Below are 22,205 nucleotides of genomic sequence, written 5' to 3'. Positions count from 1 at the left end.
TTGGACAAGCTTGAGATATTTAGGCAGAGAAAACTAAGGATGCTTACACTAGTGTGCGTTGAAATAGCTCTCTGTAGACTGAAGGGTTTTGGTTTTCCCAGTTTCAGAAGTAGTATATTCGCTTTAAATCTTTTTTTCTTTAAAGAAGGAAAATAATTTCTAAACAAAGTCCTTTTCCAGCTTCATCATGACTTTTATAGCTTAATTATAAGCTCCTACAAATAGGGGTTTACTGCACAAATGCTGACACAGCCTTACCTCTGGTGACCTGAATGGCCTCCTGTGATAATTACTGTAGATCCGTAATCATGTTATAAAAATATGCATCTGGCTTCTGTCCCAGAATCTGGACCACAGTGTTGTCTGTCTTTCTGTACAGTGTTACATGTATGTATCGCTTTGTACAAAGACCAAATTCTCAGTTGTGACTCAGAACAGTAGCTCCTTTCTTTGCAAGAACCAGCTTTGACTCCCCTTTCCTTTATACTGCCTCCCCAGCTCTATGTCTTGCTTGGCTGACGTACAAATAAATCAACCTGGAAGATCTTTAGGACACTCGAAGAACATGCCTCATGGCAGATGACATTAAATCAGAGTTAGCAAAACTGCTTATTGATCTACTTTCAGACTGCAAAGGACATCCAAGGTGTAGGAGATGGCCTGGTGCTTTGGCAAGGAAATCAATGTTAAAAGGGAGACAGAGGTTTAGTTGTGAGCTTATTTTTCCTAGTCAGGTGTCTGTTTGTGTTGATTCTTATGCACACAGGTTTGGATGGGCACGTTTCTTTTGGGAGATGTGCCGGGAAGTGATGTGCATGAGAACTTCTGTGGCTTGGCTGTCTTGGTAGGTAGCATTGTGATTGTGTCCTTAATAACACAAGTACCAGGGGGGGAAGCTACCCTTATGCTCCCGCCGGTAGCCACGTTTAGACTTGCCGTGGCTGAATGTGACCACTGAGTTGCAGGGCCAGGTAGCCTAGGGGAATCTAAATGTGTTAGCAGGCTCGAACGGAAAAGCTGGGTGAAGAAGGGGGTAAGACCCCCATTAAAGTAATTGTAGCCAGAAGGATGTGGCAATCGGATGCGTGTTTATCACCTGCAGGTAAAAGGGAACGGTGGGGTTGTTCTGGTGGGCGGTGGGACAGACCTCTGGTTTGAGGGTGCTGCCTGTGTCTCAGGGTCAAAGCCTGGCAGGACCGCGCGGGCGGTCGCTGCTCTCGGCGCTCTTCTGACGCCGATTACATGGAAACGCGGCTTGGCCGAGACCTCGCCGCAGCAGCGGCCCTGGGGTCCGCGGCCGAACCGTAAAGCGACCCGCCGCCGAGCCGCCCCTTGCCGCTTGCCGCAGCGGCGCCAGGGGCTCCGCGGGTCCGCTCCCGCTCGGCCGCGGGGACCGGACGGCGCCCGCCGGCGTAGCGGTGCCGTGCGGGGAGGAGCTCCCGCGCCGCTTGGCCGTGGCGGCCGTGCGGGGGCGAGGCCCGCCCGCCTTCACCGCCCCGCCGGGGGCGGCGGCAGGATCCGGGCGCATCCCGCAGGTGGATCCGGCCGCTGCCCCCCCGCGCCGGGCCCGGCGGTGCGCGGGGCCATGTGACTGCGCGCGCTTCCTGCCTCCGCGCCACCCGGTCCGCGGCGGCGCGCGGAGCCCAGCGCAGCCCAGCGGCTCCCGCAGCGCCCGGGGAGCGCGCCCCGGCGGGCGGGCGGCGGGAGGGCGCCGCCGCGGCCCCGCCGCCGCATGGAGACCCAGGACCAAGGGGCGCAGATGGAGCCGCTGCTGCCCACGGTACGGCTGCCGCAGCGCGGCCCCGGCCGCGGGGGGATGCGACGCGCCCCGCAGGGGAGGCAGCCGAGGCCGGGGGGGGGGGGGGGGGGCGCGGGGGGCCGCCCTCCTGCCCGCCGGTGCCGGGGGCCGGGGTCGGTTTCTCGATGCGTGGGGAAACAGGTTGGCTCGCCCCGGCGCCGGGCGATGCGGCGGAGGCGCTCGGGGATGGAGCGGCGTGTATCTGCGCGCGTGTGTGTGTGTCCCGCCGGGGCTGGCACCCTGCCCGCCGGCTCCCCCCGTTTCACCCGCCCCTTTCCCCTCGGTGCCCTCTCTCCGCATCGCTCTGCCTCCGACATCTCCGTTCTCCGGTGCCCCCTTGGCCCCCTGCTCCCCGGCGGTGGGGCAGTGCTGGGGGCGCAGCACCGGTGGGCTGCTCCGTGGGGGTCCCGCTCCGGAGCTGGGGCTGCCCCGCGGGTCCCCGGCCCCCCCTGCCTCGCAGCCCGCGGGGGAGCCTGCCGCGGTCTGGCCTCGCACGGCAGCGCCCGGATCCCGCCGGGTGCCGCGCTCCGGGCTCCGCGCCGCGGTGTCGCAGTTTCCTGTGCCCAGGCGTGGAGCTGGTCACCTGGGGCTCGCTGTCATCTGGATACCCTTGCCCCCGAGCACGCTGCGACTGCACAGCCGCGGCCGGGCAGTGTTTCCCGGCAGATAGGAAGGGGTCCCTTGGTGGGGGACTTCTCGCGCTGTTAGATCAGCGGGGACCCTCTTTCCTGCCTGGCCTCCCCGAGACACAGGGTTTGCCCCCATGCACGAGGTGTAAGTGTGGGAGTCGATCTTGATTCTGTTTAGGAGTGGTGGTTCCTGCCTTGCACTGGGAATCTGTCTGTCTGGGGCAGGGAGAAGTCTGTCACGTGTGTCCACGAGTGTCTGACTGTGTGTACGCATCCCTGGGAACACACCGCATAGGTCTGCAGAGGCTTTGCTGGCTCCTGAAATGGCTCTGTGTTAGCATAGCGAGCAGCACAACGTTGGCAGAGCTTGAAAGAGACGAGTCTCGCCTGCCGCAGGTTGATGAGATGCGCTCGTGGCAAGCCCATTTTTTGTAGTATCTGTTCCCATCATCTGTTGATGTGGTCCGTTTTGCAATCAGGTGGCAGGTTGCTAAACAGTGTGGGGTTATCTCTGGCATCTCCTTTCTCCTTGTGGCGGGGACAGTTTTTCCTGTTGCTCTCTGGATGCCTTTTGTGGATCCCGATTCCTGTTACTTGCTGCTCTTGCAGTTTCTGACACAGGAGTAGAATAAGGTCCTGTCTTTTTGACTGACAGACTGCCTGCCCAGTTCCTTTCCTTAGAGAGACAATTCAGTGTAAATCCAGTTTCCATGTAGCTCATGATAACTGATTCTGTGGAAGGTTTAGTCCTCAGTGTTTCATGCCAGTGCTATAGTTTGCAGTCCGTAGCAGTCTCGCTCTCGCTCATACCTTGCTAGCCTACGCGCTGGTCTTGCTTTGTCAATGTTTGTTGTCTCTGGTGGTGCAACGGCCACTGCGCAGGGACTCTAAGGAGTCAGCTTTCAGAAGGTACAATATACAGGATTGCCTTCTGCTGTCTGGCTTTTAAGTTTTGTTCCTCCAGGGCTGTGGACAGAAAAAAGGGCTGTTGCTGTGTTTGAAAGGACCAAAGAAAATAGCATTTCTGGTGTGCTGGTGAGGGGAGAATTGCCTGTGGTTCCCCGTGCAGCCCTGGTTGGCAGAGCCCTGCCCTGGTGCAGTACCTGTCCGCAGAGCTGCACGTCCCCATCAGTGCCATTGCTTGTTTAGCTTATGGCCTGGTTCCCACCTCTGTTTACTACAGCGAACTAGTTTGACAGCTGTTGTGTTTGCTTCAAGTTGGGAAGGGAGACTTCTATATTTCATGTAATATATACTGTGGCACGTCCTCTTTCTAAGGCCTCTCTTGCTCTTGCTGTTTCTGAGGGGCTCTGCAAAGCAACAAGGCAATGTTGCTTTCCTGCCACAATGATGGTAAAGGCACAGCTCCTTCTGTCTTTGAGATTTCTCTGTCCTGGTGGCATTTTCTCTGTGCAGCAAGCAATAAAGTGTGTGTATGTGCTCTGGCAGTCTCCACCTGGCTGATGATGGTTCTGCCAAAAGGCAGAAATGCCTTTTGCATGGTGGGAGTCTTGTACCTGGAGTCATGGCAGAGTGTAAGGAGCAGGAATTGGTGCCAACTTCAGCACCGTTAGCCTGGGAGGTAACGCTGTGGCGTAGCAGTTACCTTTAGAGTACTTCTGTTTAGGGATCAATCCTCATATTGACTGGAAACAAACAAACAGGAATGCAAGCTGTAAAATGGATGCAGTTCTCTTCCCAAGTGTCATCCCGGTTCAGTGGACTCTGGGTATGAAGAAAAAGGCTCCTAGCTGAGCTTGTTTCCTTCAAGGGCATAGTCTTACAACTTTGGTGTATGCAACACAGTTAATATTTTTTTTTTTTTTTGCTGCAACTGTAAAATGATACATTATAATTGCTATTTATAGTAAAAAGATAGCGAGGGTAGTCTTTGATTAATTTTATCTTCTAATGGTGCTCAAAGATTGTGAAGCCTCAATATAATTTCCCACCAAAATGCCACAATCTGTACAGAGTGGAATCTATTTTTGTGGTAGTGTTAGTCATATGTTGGTATTGCTTTATTATACAAGCTTTTAATTAAAACCCCCAATCCGTAGCAATTTGAAAAATGATAAAATACATTGTTGCCTGTGGTTTTGAGGAGTTAAATAATTTCCTTATCTGTTTCTTTTCACGAACTCCTTTTGGAAACAGTTCTTACATAGTGACAGAAGCTTTGTTAACAGGCTACTGCTTCTCAATTTTTATTAGAAATCTATTGCAAATTGTCTGTAAGTGCAGTATTCTAGAAATAAATGAAGGCGGCAATTTTTCGCCTGGAAACAATTTGTTCAAACTACTCTTGAAAATGCAAATAAAGTCTTATTTTTATTTTTCAATACATATACTAATATGGTAACAAAATGCAGACTTGTATGCTTTCTGTATCATCTAATGTTTTATTTATCAGTCATCAAGTGTATTTTTTCAGTGTGTTTATTCAGAGTGCTTTAAAATAGTTGTGAGTAATTGAAAGATTGCTGAGGAGTCATCATTTGTTTACAGAATGGGAGAAGCAATCTGCAGGTCTTCTCTACAAAGATCTTTTATTGATTTCTAATCAAAGGACCACATATTGTTAGTTTGTCAGTATGCATGTATACCTCATTGCATGTAAATTATTTTGCAAATTTTCACTTATGGCAGTGTATTCATAGCAAAATTTATTCATAGAGTATTTGTTTCTGTCTGTTCTGGATCTCTTGTATGCAAGTCAAAACTGGCTTTCAAACCAGGATTGTTATCTGACAGAGGTTTGGTATTTCAGATGTAAGGAACATGTATAGGCAAAGTGTAGATATTTTTGTTAACTATGTTTATGCTTGACATGTTGGTTTCCTGTTTTCTGAAGGTAACATTAAAACCCACGTATGTAAAGCCAAATTAACTCTTCCTCTCTGAGTTTGTATTCTCTTGCCTTCCTCATTCAGTCTTAAAATTCAAAAGCTGTTTTGTTTTATGCATTTGTTTGTTTATTTTTAAAATCTTGGTACATACAAGACCTTAAAGCATGACGTTGCTGATATATGTCCACAGATGTATATGTATGTAAGATGCATATGTATGCGCTATGGTACGATGTGATATCTGTGCGGTAGGTAAGATATTGTTTATATGAAGTATTCTTGTCGTTGCTGCAAATGGCACGCAGTTATTACTACTGAGGCCTCTATGTGGGAGAACAGCATAGCGAGATCTTGGGTAGTAACTATTTTTAATGTAGCAGGTGAGTGTGGGAAGCTGCTCATACTAACAGGCCAAATTCTTTTGCTTTTGTTAATGCTGAGTGGGACCTCCGATGAGTCTCACAGATGAAATGTATTGCTCATTATGAGAATGGATGGCAGAGCCTAACCCCACAGTTTGTGTAACAGTACTAATTCCCAGTTCACTTCACCAAAATTTAGCGTTATAGCAACAGTTTATAGCAAGGCAAGTTTATAGAGACTACAGGAATGTTGTGATACTTTTGGAAAAATAAAGAGGCAGTATTACATTTTCAAGACAAGAGTACTGAGATAATGGCTCCACTGAAAATACAACCCCAAAACCTAATTATAAATATAAATTTAGGATTGAATTGCTGCTTTGGGTGTTTTCTTTTTTACTACCTGATCCCAAGTTCTCAGTGAAATATAAAAAGGAATCTTTTTCCAGGAAAATGCTAGAATGAAAGGAAGCAACAATCACAGAATCATAGAACGATTTGGGTTGGAAAAGAGCTTGAAGATCACCTAGTTCCAGCGCCCTGCCACGGACAGGGACACCTTCCTCTAGACCAGGTTGCTCAAAGCCCCATCCAGCCTGGCCTTGAACACTTTAAGGGATGGGGCATCCACAGCTTCTCTGGGCAACCTGTTCCAGTGTCTCACCACCCTCACATTAGAGGACATCTTCCTAATACCTAATTTAAATCTATGTATTTTCAGCTTAAAGCCAGTCCCCCTAGTCCTGTCATGACATGCCATTGTAAAAAGTCCCCCTCCAGCTTTCCTGTGGGCCCCCTCAAGGTACTGGAAGGCTGCAATAAGGTCTCCCTGGAATCTTCTCTTCTCCAGGCTGAACAACCCCAGCTCTCTCAGCCTGTCTTCACAGGAGAGGTGCTCCAGCCCTCTGATCACTTTGTGGCCCTCCTCTGGGCTTGCTTCAGCAGGTCCGTGTCCTGCTTATGTTGGGGGCCCCAGAGCTGAATGCAGCACTCCAGGTGGGGTCTCACAGGAGCAGAGCAGAGGGGAAGAGTCACCTCCCTCAGCCTGCTGGCCACACTTCTTTCGATACAGCCCAGGATTCGGCTGGCTTTCTGGGCCAACAGGAGCACTAGTTTATTTAAAAAACCCAACAATTTCCTCCCTTATATTTGCCAATGTCATGATTAAAAGAGATTTCCCTGCATCATACGGTCTGCTGTGGTGTTACTGTTTAAGAATAATCGGCAGCCTAATACATATTTGTTCAAAATGAAGAAACAGTATGACTACTGTGTGGAAACCATCCTGCTTTAATGCACCTGTGTCTGGTTTGAGTTCTTCCCATAATTCCTACTTGTTGAATACATGCTTTCAATTTCCTCTGCTAATAATTGTATCTTCCCTTTCTACTTTCTCCTTTGGAAGAACTACAGAATCAATTCTAAAACAAAATACTTTAATGCTTCTTAAATAAGTAATGTTTACAACCTCAGAGGATGAGAGGGTTTAAGCAGGTGAGGGAAAACTTAATCCACTGTAAATCGTCTTGAACAATTAGGTGTGTATCTGATATGAGAAGAGAAAGCCAAAGGCATAGCATGTTTCTTTCATTTCTGTAATACACGGTAACATATATGTGTTCAGGTCTGCACTGTAAAACCCCGTGACTTTCAAAGAATTGTGCCGTTGTGACTTCCTTTGCAATAATAAAGCCATTTTTACGTTGTTCAAATTAGTGGAGGACTGAATGTGTTCAACACAATTTTCAGCATTGTTGAAGTTTAAGTTATTCTCATGAAATGAAAAATAAGCTTAGCATATTTAAAGGTGATTAAAATCCACCTTGCTTCTAAAAGAATGTTGATTAGGATAAGCAAGGTGAAAGCTGGACAAGATGATAAATGCAATTCCTAAAAACAGAAGGAAAGAAGTGTCTGGGGCGGGGGGGGGGGGGGGGGGCGGGGAAAGAAGTTGCAGGGTGAAATGAGGGTAAAATTGTGAGTGTTGAGGGATTTGTGCAGATTTGGAGAATTGAGGACATTATGGCTGGCTGTGGTATGAAGGGAAAGAGGGAGCTGATTAAGTTGCATCGGGAAGAATTGGTTTGGTTATGGCGTGGGAAAGAAATGGAGGAACAGAAGCAGGAAAGCCAGCCCATGCCCTTGCACAGCTGGGGCAAAACTGGGTCTGGAATCCTGATTCTTCCATACCTTTGCTGATTTCCCTGTTCACCTGCTGCAGCCTTTTCACTTTGTTTGATTAGCTGTTTATGAGACATTGCAAAGTTGATTATAAATAGATTTTGGAATCCAGTGGAGATGTGAAAGATATGTCAAGGTTTACAAGTTCTCAGTTTTAATCAAACAGAGCTGCGAAGAGACAGGCACAGAAGCATGTTTAGGAGAAATGAAGTCCTCAAGATATATGAGGTAACATTTGGCATTTGTAAGGTATTAGCTGATTAGCACAGTATTATGTGCTGTGTCTCGAGAAAAGAGCAACGATTGTAGAGCAGTTCAAGAACAGCAACAGAAATCAGCATGGGCCTAAAGAATATGAAAGATTTGAGGAAACTGGGATCCCTTAGCCTGACCATGTGCATGTTTAGTATGTAAAAAAGGCTGCTACTGCAAAAAGATGAGCTTGTTTCTTCTATCTCTGCTCAATAGGAAAAGAGGAAATGGTTATGGGACAATATTAAAAGCATGTTAAGCTGTCTGATGCTAAGGATAATGAAGCAGTGGAACAAATTGTCTGGTGTGTTTGTGGAATCTTCATTACCCATCTGTAAGAACAAGTGAGAACAGAAATCTGACAGGAAAGACACACATACAGTTACTGTTGCTTCAGGGCTCAGTGATGGATTGAAGACCTCGCGAGATCTTTTCCAATCCTATCATTCTGTGACAAGGGCTTACTCTTGTCTTTTTGGAAAAAATATTTTACAAAGGGATGATATATTATAAACTGAGGAGAAAGGAGCAGTTTATCTGGATTATGAATGTTGATACCTTCAGTTAAGTCCACCTGAATCTTAAATTTAGTGTAAACATTTACATTTGCTATAAACACATTCAATGTGTATATTAAAAAGAGATGCTTATCATTCATCCAATTTTTGTGATTGCAAGCAGGTTTTAAAATACAAAAATATAAAATGTAACGTTATGGATTTGTATCTGCAAAATGATAATCTTAAATGTAGATTTTTAAGCCTTTGTGGAGTCCTGTTGACTTTTAAGGAGTATGGGAGTCTGTCTGCATCAGTGGGGCTGCAAGAAGTTCCAGGACGAGTTTCACTGGGAGCAATCACTCTGTAACTGTCACACTCAAAAATGCCAGAAAGTATTGCACATTCGTGTCGCTTTTTGGAAAGAGATTAGGATTGTTTTGCACCTATTTCTGGAAACTTGTATTAAAAGTAGTCAAAATGCTGTAAATTAAGAAAAAGTGATCCAAAGCCATTGTTATGAGTAATTGTTACAGATACCATTCACCAATAATTGTGCTGGATTCTCTCTAGAGGCATTCATAGTCACTGAAACTATGTAAAAATGGGGAAAAAAGCCCCCAAACCCTGCTATTAGATTCTGGCAAAAATAGAAAATAGATACTGAAACTGTAATTAGTCTGTCAAACTATGTCATTAAATTCAATAGCAAAATGCCATGTCATTTCTGGAGAGGAAGATGATATGTACATATAAACTTCCTTTTCAACATATGAATGTGTTCAAGGGTTTTATTTTAGAAGGAAGCAGCCATCTGCAGGGATGTGATTTCATGTCAGATCTTTCCTAGTGAAACACGGAAAACTCTGTGATGGTTTTATGGTGTTAAGGATGTTTATAGTGTTGTAAACATCAATAGGAAATAAATGTACAGTCAGGGAGATTGTATATCAAATTATAAGTGCTTTGGATTGTTTTTATTGGTACCTATTAGTAGTTTTCAAATTTTTTCTTTATAGAATCAAAGAATAAATCCACAGGAAGATAAAAATAACTTGAGGATTGTTCTTTCTTCTTTTGGGGTTCAGGAGAATGCTACTGGTAAATCTGAATAATTGGATTTATGATTGTAAAATACAAATTAGAAATAAAAAGGACTGCATTATATTGATGTGCTCAGTATCTGTAAGATTCCGTAAAATTTTCAGTTTTGTTAGTGGACTGAAACATCAAGCTTCTGAATACTGAGGTGGAACTATTTCATTCTGTAAAGCTGTATTTCTGTTGTAAAATGAAGCAGAAAGAAAAATGTAATTCCAGAATAAGATCCTACAGGCTCTCCTAGATCTGCTCGGACCAAAGATGCAATTGATAAATTTGTGTTAGAGTGTATTTCTAGAAAGAGGATTTTGTTTTCAACATCCATCCATCCATCTGTATCTTTTACAGTTTCCCAAGAGCCAAACAGGAACGTGATCAGTCATATTGTTAAAATTCAACTAAGAAAACTATTGACGTGCTTCCTCCCAAATTAAGATGTTGACCTTTTTTTTTGGGAAATGTATCCTGAAAACATACAGAAAAGCATGAAAGCTTTCTATTTGGAATTAAGCAGCATAATGATGTCTAAAATGAGCTTGAGGAAGTTGCTACTGTTCCCATCTGACAATCAATGAAGTCTAACTGCAGATCCAGAAATGTGCATCTTTTTCCAAGGCCCAAAGTAGAGTTGAAGACATCATTCTCATTCTTGTTTAATTATTTAATCTGCTTATCTCATAAGACAAAGCCTATTACAATAGCTGTAACACAAAAGTGAATCTTGAGCTTTTAGCTAAATCCATAAATTATACGTTCAGCTAAATGTAGGAAGCTCATATTTTTCATTTGAACTGCAGTTAAGTGGTGATAAGATGAGAATTTGAATGGCAAGTATTAGTGCCTCATTTACTCTGGACATTTGTTCTTTACTTTGGGACCTGAGGTTGAGCTTATACATACACTGTTCCCAAGGACTGCTAAATACCCATGCAGAAGTGGTTGAACCTCTATTGTCCCTATTAACAAAAAATTTCTCACCTGTTCTGCCCAAGTAGAAAATGGATAAAATTTGGTATCATCTACTAGGAATGCAGAACAGAACAGTTTTTTATGAGATTGCACCACCAGCATCTCAAGTATATTGATGCAAAACTGAAAAGATTGGAAATTTGTGATCTGAAAATTTGTAAGGAAGAGGATATATTCTCATATGCGTTATAATATGAAGAATGTAACAAAAATTATAATTTCATATTGCCTGTTGAAGAGTTGGTATTCTGCCTTTGATTTCATGGAAATTTGGATAACCTCCTTTTTCAGAAAAAATCAGCATGCTTTAAGAATTTCTTGTAATAATTGTTGTGACCTATTTAGGTAAGTATCAAAATAGAACCAGTGTCCCAGAACAGTACATTATTGTGCCGACAGAAGGCATATTATATGTATCAGTGTTTTAAATGAATTTATGGAATAAAAGTAGTGTTCCCTTCTATCCCCTCACTTCCAAATCTATGCAGCAGTTGCTGCCAGCTATCTTAATGCTGTCTTCAGAAACAACTTTCCAGTTCTTTTGAGGCTACTGCTACCTTGTTTGAGACTCATATAAATTCCAGAAGTATCATCACCTGTACAAATGTTCATGCAGGCTCTGCAAGCCTGCTGTTCTGAGACTTTCCCATGATTTACTTTTTTGCAGAAAATTTTGTAACTTAGATTGTAACCTATATTATCCATGTCCTTCAGTTACTGTCATCCTTTCCCTTTATTTGAAGAGAAGACAGAAATGCTCAAAAATAAGACCTGCCTGACTAAATAATTGTCTTTTAGAAAGCTTCTGCTTTATTCTAGTTTTCCTCTTAATGATGGTGTTATAGTGAAATGCTTAACTACATCCACTTGTTTTTGTTGCAACATTATAATAGATTTTGAAATTAAATGTGGCAATGAGCTGTAAAAGCACTCATAAAGCTGTGTTCCATACTCATCTGAGAATCTTCTCACGTGAAAATTCTAATAATAGGTGAATTCCATATCTCTTCCTGAAAGAAGTATCTGAATAAATCCAGAATAGGTGAACACGTTCTCAAAAATAGTATGAAGTGGTGCAGAAGCCTTCGTGCTTATCCCCACCAGTTTTGTAGAATGGAGTTTTTTCTGTAGCTATCCAGCTGGCACCCCTCATTAACATCAAACGTACTTCTTGCTTTTGGAATAACCCCTGTGGCCCCTTCAAGGGGAACGGATTGAGAAAAATGCAGCTGTGTAGTACCCACTGAAACCTCATGTAACTCGCAGAACTTTGCTGTAACGTGACATGGGAATAAAAGGTTGAAGACTTTTAAAGGAACTTTTAAAGGAAAAGCCACATTCAGTTTTAGAGAGGATGAAATGTTTTTCAGTGATCTATATTTTGCATACTTTGTGCTCGTTTCATTTCGTCTTGCCTGCAAGTTTAGAGTTCTGTGTCTCCTGTATCTGAATTGATTTACTTTGTTTGGCCAGCAAATACAGGAAAATATTTTTCTATTCATCGAGCCCTAACTAAGAGTAGTTGAGAGGTTTCTAAACACAAGGCAGTATTACGCAAGGTAACAGAAAACTGCAGTTACCTCTGGAGTGTAAAAGACCCACTGAAGAGAAACTTAAGAAATAAATGTGCAAAATCCTAGTAACTCTCCACTGAATGTTTTGTGAACTGTGATTTTTTCCCACTTCTCTGTCCAGTGCTTCTACATTAGCCATATTTGGGCAAAAAGAAGCAGCAAGAACTTTGTTGCCTTGCAAAACACTAAGTCATTGAAGACTATTCATGTGTTAACAAGGCGTGCTGCCGACAGAAGCTGGTTTGTAGAGGTAAAGAGTTGTTTTGAGAACTGAATGTCTCCGGTCTTTTGCACATTCATGCCACTTCTATGTCTTGGCTAGTTCAACGCAAATAACGTAGGTTTTGATGAAGTATCTAATGTAGGATCACAGAAAATCTGGTGGGAAAGTAGTGCTCTTGTCTTGAAACCATTGTTTTGATCTTAAAGTTTAGAAATTATGATTCCAGAAACGGTCTGGTTTTTAGAACAACTTGTGTAGAAATTTGGAGTAATGTTTCAATGACAATGTCAGGAAAAGGTGATCTCTACAAAACCAGTCCTTAGGGACTCTTAGGCTACTCAAATTGCTAACTGTGGCAGTCATCAGAAGTTATTAATTATTTCATGCTTATTTATTTGTGTCTATCTGTTCTCCCTTGACTTGCATACAAAGGATGGCCGTATACAAAAAACTGCTGTGAGGTAGGTAGTGTAAGAGCTTTCTCTGCTGATTCCTCAGTTGCTTGTGCTGACCTTACACAAAGGGTAGCTTGATAAAATTGGGATAATCTGCTTTGTGCTCTGCATCATGTAAGAATAAACAACGGTAGTTTATTACAGCATGGATAAGATGCTGTAAACAAGCCACCAATTTTAGGTGGTTGTATTTTTTGTTCATGTGTTTAGGCAAAAAATTGTGTGAATCTTTTGAGATGAGGACCGTATTTTTGTTCTGGTGGATGCAGGGTCTGTTGTGAATGGGTCCTGCTCCACGTTCTGGAGCTCGGACAGTACACATATGAATAACAAACTTGTTTAGTGGCTTGATTGCAAACAAATAGATTTCTGGCAATGCAAACCCAATAGAGTCTACTTCTTTTCTCTAGTTTGTTACACTCCTGATTGCTCATGGAAATTACTGAGCTACTGCAGCATAACAGTTATGACTGTAATCACATAAAGTGCTTGCTGTAAGAGTGCAAATAGTAATAAATTGTGAACGGACAGAATTAAAAATACCTCTTAGTTTGTGCTTATATTCTGAATTTGGTGTGGCTTTTTAAAAGACTAATAAAAGTTTTAATTTTCTTGACACAACAAATAACAAATCTTATGCACGGGGGAAGTGCTGTTTTATGGATATGAAATTAAAAAATCGTAGAGGATTATGATTAATCTCACTCAAATACTGTAACCCAGAGACTGTTATTCTTCTATCTGCTATACTTTAATCTTTGAGTATGAAAATTTTCATTTCACAATGATTGCAGAAATAACTATTTATATAGTACTTCCATTATGAATGTTCATTTAAGAGTAAAAAAAGTCATTAAAATGAGTTTGGCAAGATTGTCTTGAGCAAAACCAAAAGAACTGATAAATGGTCTGTGCAAACTGTAATACAGTATTATTAATGCTTTATAGTTATAGTACAGGTTTTAATAACTCACTACTAAGAGTGGGTTTATTTCTGCTACTAATAGTATTATTTCCCTATATAAACCATGATTTATAATTGAGTAATATAGGGTTGGGTTTTTTTGTTTTCTTTTGTTTTTTTCAGTCCATAATGTAACTGATTATTTTCCTGCTAACATTTAGTATTTTTCCAGCAGGCTTTCTTGTATGTTAAGAAAGGGTGTGGTTTTTGTGCCTGTATATATGCAAATATTAAAATTATTTCATTCTAACAAGAATATTTTTTAAAACTTCTGCGTGGTGGCAAATACTCATTTCCATTAAATGTTTTCAGCTTTCAAGAAATACAAGACTAAGTAAATTTTCCTTTGGTTTTATTATCAATACTGTGGTTTAGAACTAGTATTTAAACCTAGGCTTTGTTCTGAGATGGCAGGTGCTCAGTATTTCCTAATGACCAAACTTCAAGGCACTAAAATCACGCTGAGATCTATTACAATATTTTAGGCATTAATGCGGCTTCCAACAAGTGTTTAAAAATGTTTGCAGTGTTAGAAAAAAACCAAACTCCAGTCTTTTTCCTTTGCTTGTTTGCAATAGTAAGGCAACTCAACCCAGTCAGCAGTGGGATTCCTTCACCAAGTCTCAATTTTCAAGCTTTTCATTTTAGGTGTCTTGATTGTAGGGATAGGAATACAAGTGCTGGGAAAGTTTCTATCAATTGGAAGTGCTAAGATTACCGATGTGTTAGGAACATGAGCGATCCAAGATGTGCATGTAAATTGAGAATACACAAAATTAAAAAGAAAATTCAGTATCAAATGATTATTGTCAACTTTTATGTTTCTGCTGTAATCCTGTAATCTTGTAGCTTCAACACCAAGAAAAAACCCTGTATTCTAGATCTTTATTTAAAAGGTATAAATAAAATAGGCAAGCGTTTAGCTGTCATGGTGGGGATGGAAAATATGGAAACATCAGACCTGATAATCCGGGAAGCAGAAATCATCCTTTGTGTGCTGCTTTTAAAATCTCATCTTTTGAGCCAGTCTTTTGATTTTTACATGCTATTGCTGGCTCTCAGTATCCTTTTTCTGTAACAAATTCCATCTCTCCCTAGCATGGTTTTCTCTATGTTGTTTAGGATGCTCGTTGTCCAGGTTGTGCTCCTTTTTGGTGCTCTGCTCTACACAGACACTTCCTCCTGCACTTCTGTTGCTTGTTTCACACAAGTGTGTGCCTGTGTTTACAGGGAAGAGAGAGTTAAGTGGCTGCTGATGTAGACTCAATATAAAACAATCCTTTCAGAGCTTCTGCATATTTTTTTCTTTCTTCAAGAAAATATGAGGAATACTAAATGTTATCTGACGCGTCCGCAGCTTTCATGTGGTAGTGACAGTCACCATCTGGAATGGTCTCAGATAAGGTCACTGATGTGCTGGCAGTCTGAGATTGAGCTTTCCCTAAGCTTTCAGTTTCAGGACTGTAAAGTCTGGATCATATTTTGAGGTTATCCCATTCGGCATTTCTTGACTAGTGGGGAAATAGTTTCTGTTCAAATTGAAGCTATGTAGATAAGGAGTTGCTCTGGAAATGTGGCGATTTAGGAGACAGAAGATGTGATACCATGAAAAACAAAGAAAAAAGTGAATACAGAATAAATCCTAACTATTTCATTATAGCAGAAATAGTAATTTTCAATAAAATTAACAAGCACTAAGTTAAGAACAAGAGAGAAACACTTTTTCCACAAAGTATAGAGTTCAAGTGCAAATCTTAAAGTGATGTGGGATATTGTGGAAGCTGTAAGTGTAAATAGGTTAAAAAGGAATTAGGTAACTAAGCACAATGGTCCTAATTCAACAGATGCAATCATCAGCTTAGGAAAACTTTAAACTGCTGATTACCAGAAACTGGGACTGAATAGCAGAGGAAAGACCATTTGCTAGTTCCCTTTTTTTTCCTTGTACTGTAAGAACCAAATAGTGGGGCAGCCTGAGACAAGATACTGGATTTCAAAGACTTCTGCAGTTCTGCTTTTGCTTTGCTTCCTGGGGTCTATGAAATAGGGTTTATCATTGTTAGCTTCACAGTGACAGGTTAAGTCTCAGATGTTTTTGTGGAAAGAGAAATAATTCTCTTTGGTCTTACCAATGACTTGTTCATCTGTAGATGGGATCATTTAAAAATAGCAGCTGATCCAAAATGAGTTGGAGTTGCCCATGCACTGTATTTACTTGTGGCAAAGAGTTGATTTTCTTTCTGATCAGTTACATTTTTTGTTGGATTGGATACTTCAGGAGAAAGATGTTCCTGACAGAGAGGGGTCCCAAGTGTAGGAAAACATAGCACTTGTCAAACATTTGCTGTTTTAGTGGTGGGCAACAATGACCTGGGAGAGATCTGTCAGACTATGTTCCTGCTGAATTCAGTAGCAAAGGAAGAGGAACCTTGTTCTGCTCTGCCCATGCATTCCTGTTTTCTTGCAAGCAATGAGCCATCTATATGTGGACATCTCACAGGCTTGTGAACTGCGGTCCTTCCCCAGAGCACCTCCCTTTGCTGAATTTCTGGAGTTCTGTTAATGTCCTATCTCTGGATGTCATCACAGGTCTGATTTGTTTAATCCAGATTGCTTTCAAGAAGTTTCAATGATCATTGTGAGTGTGTTGCCCAGCAATTTGTAGGCTACATCTTGGCAGGACATGCCTAGTACTTGCTTTTTACAATGGGCAAATAGTTGTATCTTCTTTTACAGATTCAATTACGAACTTCAGAGGAGGCCACAAGGCTGCCACTGAGCCAGGAAGTCATTGAAGGAGCTGATGATGGATGCCAAGTGCTTTCAATTTAATTGTATTAATGACAGATTTGGATTTTGCTTGGTTGATTCATTTGGTTACCAGCTGTGTGTAATTCAACTGATGGGCCCTAGATGGTATCTTGTTTGTCTCTCTGCTGCTGCTCTGCATACTTTCTTTGCATCTTTATTGTGTGCTTTGGCAAACAAAGAGAGCTCATTGCCTGGATGACAGCAACACATGACAGTTGTACAACATCATAGCATTTCTGGGAGTTACAAAACTTGTTGGTTTCAAAAGTCCCCACTAGTTTTGGTGTTTCAGTCTTTGGATACTGAAATGGAGATAAAGTTTTGTCTCCATTTACTGTGCAATTTCATATAAGAGAGTCTTGGTCTCTAGAATCAAGGTATATAGTCCTACATGCTCTTAGTAACATCTGTTTTTCAGATGCATAAATGCTCATTATGTTGGAAATTTTTTTCCCTGATTGTTTTGACAGTATCACTGCATAAAATTTGTGGTTGTTGTTTCATACACATCTTCAGATGGATCAGGAGAGACATAAAACCAGGTTTCTAATTTACACCACTGCAAATATTTTAAAATAGCATTTAAAACAGTGTGCAGGGCTGCTAGAATAAAAATTGAATGCATTGATCTGTGGAAAAGAGATGTTTATGAAGCAGTTTCCTTGCAGAACTGGGTAAGACTAGATGCCATATTGAAACATTCTTGAGGTAGAAATCTAAGAAAATATTTTCTGTCAGGATTAAGAAATTAAGTTCTCCATTTTGGATTGTGTTATTCCTGAGAAATGAAGCCTGAACTCTATTTTAAAGGTTAGGGCTCAGGTTCAGAAGTTTAGGCTTTAAAAGGTCTCATTTTTTTATCGATATTTCAATCTCAGTCTCTGAGTTGGGATCTGATCTATAATAAAGAAATGTACAGATACAGAAATTTTTCCATACGTATTTTTTGTTCATTTGATGGTAAGACTTGGCCAAATTTTATTCAGGAATGTGCAGTGCAGTTTAACTTGATTGAAACCAGTGGAGTTGCTCAAGATTAATAGTAAAAGCTGAAAATGGGATTTCTCCCTCTCTCAGGGTATTTCTGTAGTATTTTTACAGTTTACACAAACATGTAATAGCATCCTGTTTTCATATGCTAACATCATCTTTTTCATTTTGTTTTCTGTTTTTCTCCTCTTCTTTGGTTCTCTTCTTTGTCCATTGTGCCTCACCATCAGGAGTAGATTATCACTCAGTGTGATTGTGTGTATGGTTCTGTACAATACTGGTTTTCTAATCTTAACAGCTGAAAGCTACAACTGCAGCAGTATGAAATTAACTTAGAAACTCAGGATCCTAATCACTGGGTTTTGTGCTACTTCAGCTGTCTGTGCTTTCAGCCAGCTAAACCAAGACTGCATTACTTGCAGATGTGCAAGTGTGATAGAGCTGATTGATGGGTCAATTCAGGATTCATTCAAAGCTGAGAACCCAGCTGGGAGTTGAAAAGGCAAGAAAACCTTTCTTCCACATATATGCATGAAATATATTGCAGAAGATGAGATCTAACTCTTGAAATGTAAAGGATATATACACAATTTTTCAAAGACATTTAGACATCAAAAATACATGGAAGTTCCTACTGAGATTTCAGAAAAGTGTGTAACTATGTTTGGTGTAGTATTTTCATGGAACTAGGCTCGGGCGACTTACCTGACTAAAAAAACCAAAACCCAGACAACCAACTAGCAATTAAATGCTGTTTCTGACAAAATAATGTGAAATTAACACTGAACAAATGATATATTAATAAATATACAGTCACTTAAGGAACTATATAAACATACATTGAATCCTCCTGGCTTTTAAAAACTGACCAGATCGAATATGTCTTGGTTTCTGCTTCAGTATACTTGCAGTGTTATACTAATGAATGAGAATAGGTCTCTTGGAAAATATCTAAACATTTAACTGCAAACCAAGATTAAAATAGACTATTTAACTAAAATGACCTACAAGGTCATTTAAGTAATGTTTGTATCAATTTTGTTTTAAATAGATCTGCTTTGTGTATGGCACAGTACAGAAGGACAGAACCTGGACAGAGTGCTACACAGGCAAGATGCCTGTGGCACAGTCTGCTGTACACGTGGTTACTCAAATGCTTAAAGATGCTTGTTTTTCTAGGTACCTTTTAGCTTCCATCCCCTTCAGCAATGACAAGTCTGTTCTCATACTATTTTCTTTGGGATCCCTCTAATGAGATACTTTCTGCTACTGGTTTTCATTTGGAAAAAAATTAATATTTTCTCTCATTTACTTCTTTGTATATTAAGAGGTATAAGTCAGAGGGAGCAAAGACAAGCGTAGACTAAAATAGGAGTGCAGTCTTGATCGTCCATTTGTGGCTTGAGAACATCTTCTGGATCACTATAACCAGAATAGATCAATATGACAGACTTAAAATTCTAGGTAATTAGCACCTGCATCTCATAGTTCTTATTATTTGCAGAATGCAGGGAAATTACAGATCATATTGCTGAAATATAATATCTGAATTGCTGCTATAATTTGTACTGGTGTTTCTAAAACTTATTTTGGGGATTTCTAAAAACGAACAGGAAAAAAAGTAGAAGGACTCTGTTTTTTACCTCACAGTATTCCCTTAAAGCACAAGTGATGTAGCCACAGTTTCTCTTCAGTGGCTGTGAGAGCATTTGAACATGTGTCTCCTGCTTCCAAGGTGAATAACTGACCCACAGCAGTGAATTGCAGCTGGACCTGCTAGTGGACCTTTATGGGACCATGCAGAAGATGGGGATAACTGGTGCATTGCAAAGGTTTCATGTTGTTGTGTAATGTGTTGAAAAAGTTGCATCATAGATTACATCAGAGTTCAGGTTCTTGTTAATTTGCCCAGTTAGTTTCTTTGTAATTCATAGAACTTCATCCAATTACTGTCATAATGGAAGGAATCTTCCTTCACTGAAATCTTAGAGTATAATTGAGTGCTTTCTGTACATATCAACCTGTAAGGTGGTTTTTTTAATGTTTTTTTTTTTAAATTTATTTTGTGTTTACTGAGTTTTTTGTTATGTTTCTTGTTGGCAGGTTTTTGTTACATAAGGGAGGTGTAATAGTGTAACTGTAATTTTTAGAGTAGAGAGGCTTTAGTTAAACAAGACCACGTTGCAGAATTTTGTAACAGTGCATGGTTTTGCTGATCTACTGGGGGATCTTTGATCTACATACACTTGATTTGATTAGGATCACAGTCTTCAGTTAGAGTTGTCTGTAAATATTTTTGAAGAACTTGGATCATGGGCTGGGGATGCTCAGAATGGCCTAAATGAGGATAATCACAGACAGCTGGCAAAAAAAGGGGATTGCACCCATGCATCATCAGTTGCATTGAATTACGGTAACCTATCTAGATAGAGAAAATGTAATACTTTGTAGTCAAATTTTTAAATGGAAGGAAGAGGAAGTATTTTGAAGTTACTAGTATATACCTTTTACATGCTTATCATGTTCCTAGGTTTATTTTTTTAACTGATACAGTTTTTTTGCTGTTCATAATTTGACACCAGTTTATTGACTGTAGTTTCAAATTAGGAATGAAACATTGGCATTTACATAGGGAAAATTTGGTCATTTTCCTAGCATAAATACCAAGGCTTTCTAAGAAAAAACCTTCACATACTGAAGGATTACGTTCACTTAAGGAGTCAGAATTTTCTTCCACTAGTTATGATTGGAAAATGGATTGATAGTCTTTCTCCCTCTGGAAAAGACTTGTTAAAGCTGAATGATATAACGTTTCTGAAAATAGGGCAAGTCTTGTTAGAATAAATGACAAAAAATGTAGTGAAAGACATATATCATCTGAATAATGTATTTTTGCTTGGAGGCTTACTTATATTTAGTCTATGTGTTATAAATATCACAGTTGTAATTTTTCAGTAGAATAATAACAGCAGTAATTGTTCTGATACACCAGTAACAGAGATTTTGGCATATTCCCCAGCACCCTGTTATAAAATCTAGGTGATGAAATATGAAGATGGAGATTTTTTTTAATGTTGCCTAAGTGGTTTTGATGCTTATTAATTTAATGACATCTGAAAATCTCCAGAATATATAAATTTATTCCCTTATTTTTACATTTTATTTATGACCATTCAAAAATACTTCCTAATTTAATTTTTTTCCTGAAGTTGTGAAGCCTCATGTAAATCCTTGTAGCAGTTTTTTTCAATTTCCATTTTCTTGTCTTACTGACAAGATTAGGTTTGTTTTCTAAGTCGTGTCACCTATCAAGGAAGATGTTTCTCTTCTTATGTGGTTATCTCCTGCTAAGGAATAAACAAAGAAACACCTGCTTGATTATTATTTGACTGAGTCTTTTTACCTGATTCCTTTAGGCCAGAAATGTTCTTACCCTTTACAATTAAAAGCTAATTTAGCTGTGAACCATTATCTGGGAAATAGATAAGATTAAAGAGGATATTTACTTCCTGGCAGTGCAGGGGATTTCTTTATTGTTTCTAGCAATTGTACTAGCAAAGAGTCAGCTGTTACCTTGTATTTTGTTCTGGCATTTCTGGTGTCTGGAAAGTTGCGTTTTCAATTTTGTATTAAATGAAACTAATTGATGGGTTCCACAGTGTTTAATATTCTTGTTTGAAAATTCTTGGTGAAGCTTAACTTGAATTTTAAAATGGAAAACTTATTAAAGTTGTTTTGAATTATGCCTGCTTAAACCACCCTAAATCATTCTCCTCAACCCTCAGTTTAAATAGTACTTTGTCATCATCTCTCCTTAAACCTTTTAAGCTTTATGTTTGTCATCTCTTCTTTTATAAATGAACTATTTGTTGAACTTAACTGTCTGGATTTCATGAAACTTATGGGGAGCATTTGAATATACATCTGTTTGCCTGCTTAAGCTCTTTAAGCCATATTCAAAAGATGAATTTTAAGAAATTAAATCCTGACCTACAGTCTAAATTATTCAGATTTGTAAAATGCTTTTAGGACACTTAAAACCAGTTAGCTGTCAAAACCACAGGTATTGGTAAAACACGGACAGAAATGGAAGTGGGAATGATCTGTCCTTTCCCTGAAAGAGTATTTGCTACATTTTGAATTTTTGAAGAAATACTGTAATGCTTTTCTTCTTAGTACCTGAGCTCCTTGCAAGGGTAATGTTATGTTATTGTTTCTCAAAAGTAGAATCATCATTGTTCTTTCATCTGTTTAATTTGTTGCAGAAAGTATGCTACGTAATGGTGAAGACACACTCCTTGTTGGATTTCCTGGGTTCTTCTCGTTAAGGTGATTTTGAAAATGAAACAACAATTATTTTGCACAGCTGAGCAGTAAAATGACCACTCATTGCATTTTAGTTTCTGTATCACAGAAAACGCACCAGGGTGTAACCAATGGAATTGGTTCAGATTCCACTTTTTGTGTATCTACAGTGCTTTATTAAGTCAATGCCCTTGTTTGAAAATAACTGTATGCATAATTGGTCTTGCTAGTAATGAATCCTTTGC

General features: G+C 40.2%; 1 protein-coding gene across 2 annotated transcripts in view; it reads left to right on the top strand.

The window, feature by feature from the left end:
- Positions 1 to 1,556: 1,556 nt before the first annotated feature.
- SLC4A10 (solute carrier family 4 member 10) overlaps positions 1,557 to 22,205 on the top strand; it is a 162,294-nt gene continuing 141,645 nt past the window's right edge. For both annotated transcript variants that reach the window (XM_055718247.1, XM_055718249.1), the window contains exon 1: positions 1,557 to 1,780. In XM_055718247.1, the coding sequence (XP_055574222.1) occupies positions 1,733 to 1,780 (48 nt within the window). In that variant the 5' untranslated portion in view covers positions 1,557 to 1,732. The remainder of the gene's footprint in view (positions 1,781 to 22,205) is intronic.

Source organism: Falco cherrug, chromosome 8 (assembly GCF_023634085.1).
Source record: "Falco cherrug isolate bFalChe1 chromosome 8, bFalChe1.pri, whole genome shotgun sequence".
In the NCBI taxonomy this organism is placed as follows: domain Eukaryota; kingdom Metazoa; phylum Chordata; class Aves; order Falconiformes; family Falconidae; genus Falco; species Falco cherrug.
The sequence above is the reverse complement of the archived record's forward strand: the minus strand, read 5'-3'. Positions and strand labels throughout refer to the sequence as shown.